The sequence below is a fragment of the Entelurus aequoreus genome, linkage group LG13 (genome assembly GCF_033978785.1).
Source record: "Entelurus aequoreus isolate RoL-2023_Sb linkage group LG13, RoL_Eaeq_v1.1, whole genome shotgun sequence".
In the NCBI taxonomy this organism is placed as follows: domain Eukaryota; kingdom Metazoa; phylum Chordata; class Actinopteri; order Syngnathiformes; family Syngnathidae; genus Entelurus; species Entelurus aequoreus.
In genome coordinates this window covers 60307524-60321591 of record NC_084743.1, presented here as the reverse complement: position 1 = coordinate 60321591, position 14068 = coordinate 60307524, and the positions used below count along the sequence as shown (strand labels likewise).

The 14068-nt window shown below is 39.1% G+C and overlaps 1 protein-coding gene across 1 annotated transcript in view; it reads left to right on the top strand.

The window, feature by feature from the left end:
• The window catches only part of gosr1 (golgi SNAP receptor complex member 1), a 41011-nt gene extending 34306 nt beyond the window's left edge, over positions 1-6705 (top strand). The window contains exons 8-9 of the mRNA XM_062068670.1: positions 5821-5903; positions 6170-6705. Coding sequence (XP_061924654.1) covers positions 5821-5903; positions 6170-6294 — 208 coding nt within the window. The 3' untranslated portion in view covers positions 6295-6705. The remainder of the gene's footprint in view (positions 1-5820; positions 5904-6169) is intronic.
• Positions 6706-14068: the final 7363 nt, after the last annotated feature.

The following is a 14068-nucleotide window of genomic DNA, read 5'->3' as shown; positions in this document are numbered from 1 at the left end:
AACACAGTGCATACTGATTTTAAAACATTTTTCAATAGCTTTAGTTCACTACAGTGTTTTTAAACGATCATTTTGGTAACCATTGAAACAAAAGTGTGATCGGCGACTGATTCCATGGAAGCAAACTTCAGCTCCAATTTCCATGAGGCTATTTACACTGAAATAAAGGATGTTGGGAGTTGCTGCTGTCGGCAAGTTTCACTCCCTGACTGAGGACAACATGATCCCCTCCTTCACTTTGCTTGGGGACTTTACTGTCCCCCTCAGCAGCTTCTACTACCCTCAGGGAGATCCGTGACCTCACATAACACAACACGACACAGGTGGTACCTCAAATGTCACTCTTGAACGCTGCCTGCCAACAGTTAAGATGACCTCAAGTTTTTTTTTATGCTTTCTGGGATAGAAGTTGGTCCCCTGTGCTTAGTGTTTGAAAACAGCTGTGCAAACTTTATTGTGCTTTATAGGGATGCACGATATAGATTTTTCAAGTCGATACTAGTAATGTCCTGCTTCTCAAAGCTGATCCCGATAATCAATGACTTACCTATATTTCTCATTTTTTAACTCATATTTAACAGTAGTTTGTGCTTGGACTGGGCAATATGGCTGAAAACTGTATTGTCAAGTTCAAACACTGATGACATCTATTAAACAAGACAAGAAGCAAAGAATTAAACAGGGACAGAATTCAATTTGGCTCAATTTGAGGAGAGACGCTTGGACATCTGTACCCTTGTACAGTGTCATTACGCTCTGCCAAAAGATTGCACGCCTCCCCCTTTATTTGGACTTTCTCTGACCACATGACAACAGCTGCTTCTAAGGAACGAGGTCATAAACAGCCATCGCCTTTGCTTACAAAAGTTCAAAAGAAAAGTTTGTAAAAGAGTTCAAAAAGAGGTATGTAAAACAGTTAAAAAAAGAGGTCGTCTGGAAATTGGGCAGATCTTGCCTTCTCTCCGCTTTGTAGTCCTTGGGTTAAAACAATATCTTCCTGTTAATTACCATGCATGAAAGAAAACAGAAAACCCTTCATGTTGCTTTCGGCCTTTGTTAAAAGAAAAGTTCGTAAAAGAGTTAAAAAAAGAGGTTCGTAAAACAGTTAAAAAAAGAGGTCGTCTGGAAATTGGGCAGATCCTGCCTTCTCTCCGCTTTGTAGTCCTTGGGTTAAAACAGTATCTTTCTGTTGATTACCATACATGAAAGAAAACAGAAAACCCTTCATGTTGCTTTCGGCCTTACACAGTGGAGTTTTACAAGCCTTCTTCTTGGTAGGTTTCAAAGACAGCTTTTGTCTTCTTGCCAGGAACTCATTTCAACACAAAGTATTGTGATAATTTAGGTAAGAATTATTCTGACATTTTTTTTTACAATATAAGTGTTTTTATCGGTTGATATGGATAATTATTGATATGTGTTATGACCTATCAAAAATAAAGACCAGGAACATTTTTTTTTAAATGTAAACATTTTTATTCAAAATGTAACCTTCCTCGGTTTATAATCCCCTCAGCTATCAAGGCAGAAAGGAAAGGAAATGTCAACACAAGCGTGGAAAACACTCAATGTAAACAAAATAGTAAAGTCAAATTGAACGCTTAAAGGCCTACTGAAATGAATTTTTTTTATTTAAACGGGGATAGCAGATCTATTCTATGTGTCATACTTGATCATTTCGCGATATTGCCATATTTTTGCTGAAAGGATTTAGTATAGAACAACGACGATAAAGATTGCAACTTTTGGTATCTGATAAAAAAAAGGCTTTCCCCTACCGGAAGTAGCGTGACGTAGTCAGTTGAACATATACGCAAAGTTCCCTATTGTTTACAATGATGGCCGCATGAAGTGAGAGAGATTCGGACCGAGAAAGCGACAATTTCCCCATTAATTTGAGCGAGGATGAAAGATTTGTGGATGAGTAAAGTGCAAGTGAAGGACTAGTGGGGAGTTGAAGCTATTCAGATAGGGAAGATGCTGTGAGAGCCGGGGGTGACCTGATATTCAGCTGGGAATGACTACAACAGTAAATAAACACAAGACATATATATACTCTATTAGCCACAACACAACCAGGCTTATATTTAATATGCCACAAATTAATCCTGCATAAAAACACCTGCGTGTTTGTTATGCTAGCTCCTAGCTCCTCTGCTAGCTCCTAGCTCCATAGAACACGCCAATACAATTCAAACACCTGATCAACACACACAATCACTCAGCCCAAAAGACCGTTTACCTAACCCAAGGTTCATAAAGCTTATATATTTTTTAAAAGTTACGTACGTGACGCGCACATACGGTCAAGTTATCGAATGTTTAGCAGCCAAGGCTGCATACTCACGGTACCTGATATTCAGCTGGGAATGACTACAACAGTAAATAAACACAAGACATATATATACTCTATTAGCCACAACACAACCAGGCTTATATTTAATATGCCACAAATTAATCCTGCATAATAACACCTGCGTGTTTGTTATGCTAGCTCCTAGCTCCTCTGCTAGCTCCTAGCTCCATAGAACACGCCAATACAATTCAAACACCCGATCAACACACACAATCACTCAGCCCAAAAGACCGTTCACCTAACCCAAGGTTCATAAAGCTTATATATTTTTAAAAAGTTACGTACGTGACGCGCACGTACGGTACGGTACGTGTTATGCTAGCTCCTAGCTCCTCTGCTAGCTCCTAGCTCCTCTGCTAGCTCCTAGCTCCATAGAACACGCCAATACAATTCAAACACATGATCAACACACACAATCACTCAGCCCAAAAGACCGTTCACCTAACCCAAGGTTCATAAAGCTTATATATTTAAAAAAAGTTACGTACATACGCAAAAAAAAGCCAAAGCTGCATACTCACAGTAGCACGTCTGCGTCTTTGTCATCCAAATCAAAGTAATCCTGGTAAGAGTCTGTGTTGTCCCAGTTCTCTACAGGCGTCTGTGTATCCAAATCAAAAGTCCTCCTGGTTAGAGTCTCTGTTATCCGAGTTCTTCCATCTTGACTGCATCTTTCGGGAATGTAAACAAAGAAGCGCCGGCTGTGTACTGTTGTGGCTGACTACGTTCGAAAAATACGTCCATTTCGCACCGACAACTTTCTTCTCTGCTTGCTCGGCTTCCTTCTCCATAATGCAATGAACATGATTGAAACAGATTCACGAACACAGATGTCCAGAATACTGTGGAATTATGAAATGAAAACAGAGCTTTTTCGTATCGGCTTCAATGTGGAAGGCATACCCGTGTTCGTCGGGCTACGTCACACACATACGTCATCCTCAGAGGCGTTTCGAACCGGAAGTTTAGCGGCAAATTTAAAATGTCACTTTATAAGTTAACCCGGCCGTATTGGCATGTGTTATAATGTTAAGATTTCATCATTGATATATAAACTATCAGACTGCGTGGTCGGTAGTAGTGGGTTTCAGTAGGCCTTTAACTAAAAACCTCTTAAAGGTGCAAACATTTGGAATATGTAAGAAATTCCTGGTAAAGCCTAACAAAATAGTGCAAAGTGTGAAAAATGTAAACGTAGAGAAACCTGAGAAGAACTATTTTCTGCAGGTTTAATGCCAGGAAGTGAAGGCTGTGCTCTAAGGGGTGAGAGCGGCGAAGGTGGTGTGGTATTACCAATCTTGGTCGGGACGAGCACCTTGCATAATTTACAGACCGAATTGGGCTGACTACGGTCCGTATAAAAAACTAAAAACAAAAACTGCCATGCTGTCGAGTTGACTTTTCCCGTTTTAGTCACAATTTTTTCACCTTCTGCATCACTCATTTTTACTGTACTTCTCACTCCAAGCAAAGAATGAACCGCCAGACAACCAAACCTGATAGGTGATACTGTTACCTGATTGGCTGTTAGCGTGTCACACCCACTGATCAGTAATCACTTCCTGCGTTGCTCGGTTACCAGAAAGCGAGTGCCTTTGTTCATGCAACCAACCTTGCTTCCATACTTCAAGTTTCTTCCGACATTGAAAAAATATATATATATTATCGAATGTTTTATCGAACACATTTTTTAATTGATATTGATTACGTGTCTATAGCGATATATATTGATGTCGTTTTATCGCCAAGCCCTAGTTTGTGCACACCTGGAGGTGAGAAATACTCCCAAAAAGGTGGTACAGTGTTTCCCACAGTCCAGCAATCCATTTGTAGTGGTAAAGGCTTGGCTATGGTTGTGGTGGGGGCCTTGCCTGGTTCTATAATTTACATAATTGGCTATAATGCATGTATTTTTTTTTTTTTAAAGGGAAAAAATGTTGCCCATATATTTAAAGAAAAATCTGCGTTATTAGTTGTTAGTATCAACATATATATTTTGCCTTCCACCAATTATCGTTTTGCTGTATTTTTCAATTGTTACTGCCATTTCATGACTACAATATAACACATGCTGCGCTTTATACTCACCTGATTTATTTACATATATTATTCTGCCCTCCCTGTATGTTGGAATTTAGTTTGGCAGATAGGCAAAAAACAAAATTACAGATGAAAAAAGACTTCCAATTTGATGTCGTTTATTGATTGTCTGCCCAATGAAGTCACTATAGGACCAAGCACTCAAAGAAAAGGACATTACATATCATATATATACATACATAACACTTTATCAATATTGCACAAAACCGCACGCACAAGAATCACTTTACTTACCACTGTAATTACCGGACTACAATACTGTTCATTCAATGGCTGTAAATTATGTAAGAACAAGAGTATAAAGAAGTCATACTGTTCCATTACCTTTGTTCATACTACTGTCCTTACTCAACTGCCAAAGAACTGTAGACACCTTATTATTTGTTGCTTTCTATACTGTATATACTGTTATACTGTTTGATCTTGATACTGGTACTGTATTTGACTACTGTACTGATACCTCTACCATAACTACTGTAACGTATTGTGCAACTTATTTTGTCTTGTAATTAATGTACATCAGAGCTATTCAAATGTTTGTATTTTTGGTATTTAGTGTATTAGATTCTGCAACTAATGTTTGGATCCCACTGTACGCAATATCTGAAGAGCATGGAAAAAAGCATTTCACTGTGGTTTACTCTGCATGTGATGAATAAAACTTGAAACTAATATACACAGGAAATGCACATACATGTAGAAATCATGTTAAATCAACAATACAGTTTGGTATAAACTGAAAAAAGCAATGCGACCATACAGGATAAAGGTTGGCTCTAATGCTACTAGCTTAATGCTAACACACAATGGCTGTCGTCATTTAACAATTACCCTTACAGTTGTTTTAAACTTGTACAAATGTTTAACAAATTACATTTTAACGGAAACAAAAATGCATAAAACGTCGGACTTCAACACATCAAAAAAGGGTTTGATATGTTGTAGCTCAATGTCTTTTCAAATGTCTTCCTTTGTAACAGCGAATAAATCCTCTACAATCGACGCCATGTTTGTTTATGTTGAGGGAAGTTGGCGGAGTTTACGACTGGGGGGAAAATGAATACGGGTAACCTCACCTCACTGGAGCATTTTTTTTTAACGACTATCAGAGCTTTTTTTTTTATGTTAACGGATTTATCGGTGTGACGTCATAATCCTTCATTTCGGTCAACTTTTATCATGCAGCCCTAGTGTTTAGGTACAAGTAGTTTAGTCTTTCGGCTTCTAAATGACAAACAAATAATTTATTCTATTTACAAAGTTCAGGCATAAGCAAGAGGCAGGTGTCTTTTGAAGGAGTTGATTCACTTTCATATACAGCATTTTATTTATTTATTAATTTTTTCTTGCACTTCTCTTGCTAGCATTGCCATGGCGACCAAGGAGAATATGACATCCCAAAGAGGCGTGCTGAAGTCCATACAGAGCCGAGTCAACACGCTGGCCAGTATCTTTTTTTATACTTTGGACTCTCTGCAACCACTCTGTGTTTGTAAATAATTGAAAAGCCCCAAAATAAACCAAAGATAGGACATTCATGTTAAATGAGTGTATGTAAATTCTGACCACAACGATGCATAGAGTCAGATAAATAACCTGTTGTTGGCTGCCTTGCTGAAAACAATCGTAGGGCGTACAACAAACTGAGCTTGTGTCCTTGTTTTATGTTCATTGTGATCATTTGGCATCCTCCTTAATTCTTTGCTCTCCAAGACCGTTTCCCGACCATCAACAATCTCATCCAGCGAATTAACCTCCGCAAGAGACGGGACTCCCTCATCCTGGGCACCGTGGTTGGCGTCTGCACCATTCTCCTTTTGCTCTACGCTTTTCATTAATCCCTGTAAAAGGAGAGGATGGGTGTGTTCTTCTGTAGCGTAGGACTCGCAGGATTGTGGCTCGGTGGTTGAAGACCCCGGAGGCTCCTGAGCACTAATACTTTAGGTTCCTTTCAACCGCCAGCAGGAGCTACTGAACTTTGAATCGAGATTTGGGACGAACGGACTACTTACGGGTGAACCAACAAGACACGGGAAACAAAAGTAGTACTTTTAGAAATGTATATTATAATAACTCACTCAAAGAGACGTCGTACGGGAGAAATGGACAAAGAAAATGTGTGATGTCTTGTTTTGTTTTGTTCATCACGCTGGGAATATTTTCATTTGAATGGTCCTTTTAATTGATGGTGCAAGATGAAAAGCTCATTCTGGGCTTGTAAATGTGAGTCAATAAATTATTCATATCCATTTATTGTGAACATTATGTGAAACTCAACACCTACGAATGTTTTTTTGACAATCATAATTAATTGTGGCGAGTGTTTATTCCTGTATTAGCGCTCAAAACACATCCAAAGAGGCACCGTACCATCAATTAGAGTAAGTCCTTAAGACGCCTTACAATCTTTCTTGGTATTTTTTCATATAACCGACTTGTCTCTCGACTCTTTAGGAAGAACACGATAACGTCACTGCAATATCGTGTATCGGCTGTTCACCCAGGTCATCCAGGTGAAAGGTTAGAGACTTCATACATTTGGTTCTGGGTTTGTCGGCCAACATCATGGTGAGACAAATCAGTCAAGACCTCATGAAACATTAGTATTTGATGACTGGTCCAATGTATCCATCCATGGATGGATGAGCTGATATATTTTATTGTGTAAATTTCCCAGGAAATAAAAGGCATAAATGCACAATAAACTAAAGTGTAATATACATTTTATTCTCAAGAAAAGTGTCATGGACATTAATCTGATTCCATATTTAATGACATTAAACAAGTTAAAATAATTATTTAAATTACCTTGAACACTGGAAAAAATATTTTTGTTTAATATAAAATATTGGACACACCTCCTCATTCAATGCGTTTTCTTCATTTTCATGACTATTTACATTGTAAAAAGTCACTGAAGGCATCAAAACTATGAATGAACACATGTGGAGTTATGTACTTAACAAAAAAAGGTGAAATAACTGAAAACATGTTTTATATTCTAGTTTATTTGAGATAGCCACCCTTTGCTCTGATTACTGCTTTGCACACTCTTGGCATTCTCTCAATGAGCTTTAAGAGAGAGTCACCTGTAATGGTTTTCACTTCACAGGTGTGCTTCATCAGGTTTGATTAGTGGATTTTCTTGCTTTATCAATAAGAGTTGGGACCATCAGTTGTGTTGTGAATGAGAAGGTGTGTCCAAACTTTTGGCCTGTACTGTGTATATATGTATGTATGTATGTGTGTGTGTGTATATATATATATATATATATATATATATATATATATATAGATGTATAGATATACCTTTTTTTTTTAGCATATTTTGGGATAGGTCGCTTTAACATTTGAAGTGATACGGTACCAACTCCCGGTACCTATAAATTGATCAGATAAACAGCATCAATGTTGTTGTATATTATTGCTATATTGTTTTCTTACAATTTTGGGTCACATTTGCAAGTATGCATTCATTTCATTTTGTCCTGTTCATTTTGGTCAAATTACCATCAAGCTAGCGTATTTTGAGAAGCGGAGCTTCTGCTTCTGTCAGGCATACTTGCTTTATTGGCATGAAAAATTGCAACATTACTTGGAGGCTTTGCCGCTCTATTATTTTCTGTAACGTCCCCCCTAGGAAAAAGAACCAATTTTGTGCCTCCCCCACTCTCCGCCGCAACCATAAAAGGTATCATTTGTCTATAAAATTGTTATAAGTACGCCTCTGCAGAACATTGTAAACTCATTACATTTACGAAAACAAAAACAAAGAAACTTAGATCAACTTACTGCAACAGTTTAGTCTGTAACAAGAAAGATTTAAAGTGCATCAATTTGCCTGAAAAAAAATTAAATACAAATAAATCTTTAAACATTTTTGACTGACTTGAACCATTTAATAATAAAACGTGCAACAAACATATCACAATATGGTACCTGTTTATTTTACATGGGCTAGTATCGACAAAATTCGAGTGGTACCTATAAAAGTACCAAATGTAGCACTCCTCGCGATTTATGATACTCCATTTTGCAAATTTACTTTTAGATTTAAAAAAAAATAATTTTTTATTCAAAATAAAAATTAAAAAATACCGTTCACATTGCAAGTCAATTTCAGCTTACCACCAACCACTGTGGTGTGAATGAATGAAATGTAGCTTACCAGCAACCACTGTTGTGTGAATGAATGAATGTAGCTAAACATCTAGTTCACCGCCAACCGCTGTGGTGTGAATGAATTAATGTAGTTAAGTCTAGCTTACCACCAACCACTGTGATGTGAATGAATGAATGTAGCTACAAATGTAGCATACCACCAATCACTGTGGTGTGAATGAATGAATGTCGCTAAAAATCTAGTTTACCACCAACCACTGTGGTGCAAATGAATGAATGTAGCTTACCACCAAGCACTGCTGTGTGAATGAATTAATGTAGCTAAAAATCTAGTTCACCACCAACCGCTGTGGTGTGAATTAATTAATGTAGCTAAAAGTCTAGCTTACCACCAATCACTGTGGTGTGAATGAATGAATGTAGGTTATCACTAACTATGTGGTGTGAATGAATGAATGTCGCTAAAAATCTAGCTTACCACCAGCCACTGTGGTGTGAATGAATGAATGTCGCTAAAAATCTAGCTTAGCACCCACCACTGTGGTAAGAATTAATGAAATGTCGCTTACCAGCAACCACTGTTGTGTGAATGAATGAATGAATGTAGCTATAATCTAGTTCACCCCCAACCGCTGTGGTGCGAATGAATTAATGTAGTTAAGTCTAGCTTACCACCAACCACTGATGTGAATGAATGAATGTAACTCTAAATGTAGCTTAACACCAACCACTGTGGTGTGAATGAATGAATATAGCTACACATGTAGCTTACCACCAACCACGTGGTGTATGAATGAATGTAGCTACAAATATAGCTTACCACCAACCACTGTGGTGTGAATGAATGAATGTAGCTAAAAGTCTAGCTTAACACCAACCACTGTGGTGTAAATTAATGAATGTAGCTACATATATAGCTTACCACCATGTGACTGAATGAATGTAGCTACAAATGTAGCTTACCACTAACCACTGTGGTATGAATGAATGTAGCTTATCACTAACCATGCGGTGTGAATGAAGGAATGTCGCTAAAAATCTAGCTTACCACCAACCACTGGTGTGTGAATGAATGAATATAGCTACAAATGTAGCTTACCACCCACCACTGGTGTGTGAATGAATGAATTGTAGCTACAAATGTAGCTTACCACCAACCACTGTGGTGTGAATGAATGAATATAGCTACACATGTAGCTTACCACCAACCACGTGGTGTGTGAATGCATGAATGTAGCTACAAATGTAGCTTACCACCAACCACTGTGGTGTGAATGAATGAATGTTGCTAAAAATCTAGCTTACCACCCACCACTGTGGTAAGAATTAATGAAATGTCGCTTACCAGCAACCACTGTTGTGTGAGTGAATGAATGAATGAATGTAGCTAAAATCTAGTTCACCCCCAACCGCTGTAGTGTGAATGAATTAATGTAGTTAAGTCTAGCTTACCACCAACCACTGTAATGTGAATGAATGACTGTAGCATACCACCAATCACTGTGGTGTGAATGAATGAATGTCACTAAAAATCTAGCTTACCACCAACTGCTGTGGTGTAAATGAATGAATGTAGCTCACCACCAACCACTGTGGTGTGAATTAATGAATGTAGCTAAAAGTCTAGCTTAACACCAACAACTGTGGTGTAAATGAATGAATGAATGAATGTAGCTACAAATGTAGCTTACCACCATTTGAATGAATGAATGTAGCTACAAATGTAGCTTACCACCAACCACTGTGGTGTGAATGAATGAATGTAGCTAAAAGACTAGCTTAACACCAACAACTGTGCTGTAAATGAATGAATGTAGCTACAAATGTAGCTTACAACCAACCAATGTGCTGTGAATGAATGTAGTTTATCACTAACCATCTGGTGTGAAAGAATGATGGCTTTCACTCTTCAGTATTGAGAAAAATGATATAGTTCCGATTGAATGTTATTATCAAGCAGTCCGGGTCAAAGGTCATAGTTTTTATTCATTGACTACACTCAGTACATGAATTAGTCCGACACACGTGAAGAACTCCGATACCAGTGTGGGATTGTACAGCAACACACAACATTAGCCATGCATGCTAACATTTATTCCAAACATGCAAAGTGTACACCACAGATATGAAACCTGACACATTCAGAGAGAAATGGTCACATTGAAATATGCATGAGTTGAAAAATGCTTAAATTCCCACTTTTGAGTAATCATGTGACATGAGTCTTTAGATGAAGGCTGCTTATGGCTAATAGAAGGAACAATACATGCCAATCAACTTCTTGCTCTTACAAAGTGAATATTTTTCGGGCTTCTGTTATTGGTTGCATAGTTTCTTTCATAAATAGTTTTGCAGAGTAAGTGTGAGTTTGTGTTATTTTACTGGAGAGTCATTTTCTGTCACGCCCCCTCCTGAAGTTCATGTTTATTTTTGTATTTCTGTTTGTCAAGATAGTTGTTTACCAACACTAAAGAGGCCATTACGCAATTAGCTCCCACGTGCCCTTTCCCCGACACCTCACAAATATTTTTCACGCCCCCCTCAAAGTTAATGTTTAATTTCGTATCTATGTGTCAAGGTAGTTCTGTACGAACACTAAAGATGCCATTACGCAGTTGCCTCTCACACCCCCTTACCCCCCGAAACCTCACAAATATTGTTCACGCCCCCCTCAAAGTTAATGTTTTTTTTTTTAAATCTGTATGTATAGTTCTGTACGAACACTAAAAATGCCATTACGCAAGTTGCCTCTCACGCCCCCTGACCTCCGACACCTCACAAATATTGTTCACGCCCCCCTCGAAGTTAATGTTTATTTTTTTTATCTGTATGTGTAGTTCTGTACGAACACTAAAGATGCCATTACGCAGTTCCCTCTCACGCCCACTTTCCCTCGACACGTCACAATTTTTTTGCGCGCCCCCCCCCGAAGTTCATGTTTTTTATCTGTAGTTCTTTACAAACACTAAAGATGCCATTACGCAATTGCCTCTCACGCCCACTTTCCCTCGACACCTCACAAAAAATGTTTCACGCCCCCCTGAAGTTCATGATTTTTATCTGTAGTTCTTTACCAACACTAAAGAGGCCATTACCCATTTGCCTCTCACGGCCACTTCCCCCCGACATCTCACCTCACAATTTTTTTTTTCACGCCCCCCCGAAGTGAATGTTTATGTTTTTTATCTGTGTCATGATAGTTCTTTACGAACACTAAAGATGCCATTACGCAATAGTCTCTCACGCCCACTTTCCCTCGACACGTCACAATTTTTTTTCACGCCCCCCCGAAGTTCATGTTTTTTTATCTGTAGTTCTATACCCAATTGCCTCTCACGGCCACTTCCCCCCGACATCTCACCTCACAATATTTTTTTTTCACGCCCCACGAAGTGAATGTTTATGTTTTTTTATCTGTGTCATGATAGTTCTTTACGAACACTAAAGATGCCATTACGCAATAGTCTCTCACGCCCACTTTCCCTCGACACGTCACAATTTTTTTTCACGCCCCCCCGAAGTTCATGTTTTTTTTATCTGTAGTTCTATACCCAATTGCCTCTCACGGCCCCTTTCCCCCGACATCTCACCTCACAATTTTTTTTCACGCCCCCCCGAAGTTAAGGTTGATTTTTTTAAAAATCTATGTGTCATGATAGTTCTTTACGAACACTAAAGATGCCATTACGCAATAGTCTCTCACGCCCACTTTCCCTTGACACGTCACAATTTTTTTCCCACACCCCACCGAAGTCATGTTTTTTTATCTGTAGTTCTTTACCCAATTGCCTCTCACGGCCCCTTTCCCCCGACATCTCTCACCTCCCAATTTTTTTTCACGCCCCCCCGAAGTTAAGGTTTATTTTTTTTAAATCTATGTGTCATGATAGTTCTTTACGAACACTAAAGATGCCATTACGCAATTGCCTCTCACGCCCACTTTCCTCGACACGTCACAATTTTTTTTTTCACGCCCCCCCGAAGTTAAGGTTTATTTTTTTTAAATATATGTGTCATGATAGTTCTTTACGAACACTAAAGATGCCATTACGCAATTGCCTCTCACGCCCACTTTCCCTCGACACGTCACAATTTTTTTTCACGCCCCCCCCGAAGTTCATGTTTTTTTATCTGTAGTTCTTTACCCAATTGCCTCTCACGGCCCCTTTCCCCCGACATCTCACCTCACAATTTTTTTTTCACGCCCCCCCGAAGTTAAGGTTTATTTTTTTTAAATCTATGTGTCATGATAGTTCTTTACGAACACTAAAGATGCCATTACGCAATTGCCTCTCACGCCCACTTTCCCTCGACACGTCACAATTTTTTTTCACGCCCCCCCCGAAGTTCATGTTTTTTTATCTGTAGTTCTTTACCCAATTGCCTCTCACGGCCCCTTTTCCCCCGACATCTCACCTCACAATTTTTTTTTCACGCCCCCCCGAAGTTAAGGTTTATTTTTTTAAATCTATGTGTCATGATAGTTCTTTACGAACACTAAAGATGCCATTACCATTCACACACACATTCACACACTGATGGCAGGAGCTGCCATGCAAGGCGCTAACCAGCAGCCATCAGAGGCAAAGGGTGAAGTGTCTTGCCCAAGGACACAACGGACGTGACTAGGGAGGTAGAAGGTGGGAATTGAACCCCAGTAACCAGCAACACTCCGATTGCTGGCACAGCCACTCTATCAACTTCGCCACGCAGCTCCTGCCATCAGTGTGTGAATGTGTGTGTGAATGGGTAAATATGGAAATACTGTCAAAGCGCTTTGAGTACCTTGAAGGTAGAAAAGCGCTATACAAGTATAACCCATTTATCATTTATTTATTACGCAATAGTCTCTCACGCCCACTTTCCCTTGACACGTCAAAAATTTTTTTCCACACCCCACCGAAGTTCATGTTTTTTTATCTGTAGTTCTTTACCCAATTGCCTCTCACGGCCCCTTTCCCCCGACATCTCACCTCACAATTTTTTTTTTCACGCCCCCCCCGAAGTTAATGTTTATGTTTTTTTAAATCTATGTGTCATGATAGTTCTTTACGAACACTAAAGATGCCATTACGCAATTGCCTCTCACGCCCACTTTCCCTCGACACGTCACAATTTTTTTTCACGCCCCCCCCGAAGTTCATGTTTTTTATCTGTAGTTCTTTACCCAATTGTCTCTCACGGCCCCTTTTCCCCGACATCTCACCTCACTTTTTTTTCACGCCCCCCCGAAGTTAATGTTTATTTTGCTTATCTATGTGTCAAGATAGTTCTTTACGAACACTAAAGATGCCATTACGCAATTGTCTCTCACGCCCACTTTCCCTCGACACGTCACAATTTTTTTTCACGCCCCCCCCGAAGTTCATGTTTTTTTATCTGTAGTTCCTTACCCAATTGCCTCTCACGGCCCCTTTCCCCCGACATCTCACCTCACAATTTTTTTTTCACGCCCCCCGAAGTTAAGGTTTATTTTTTTTAAATCTATGT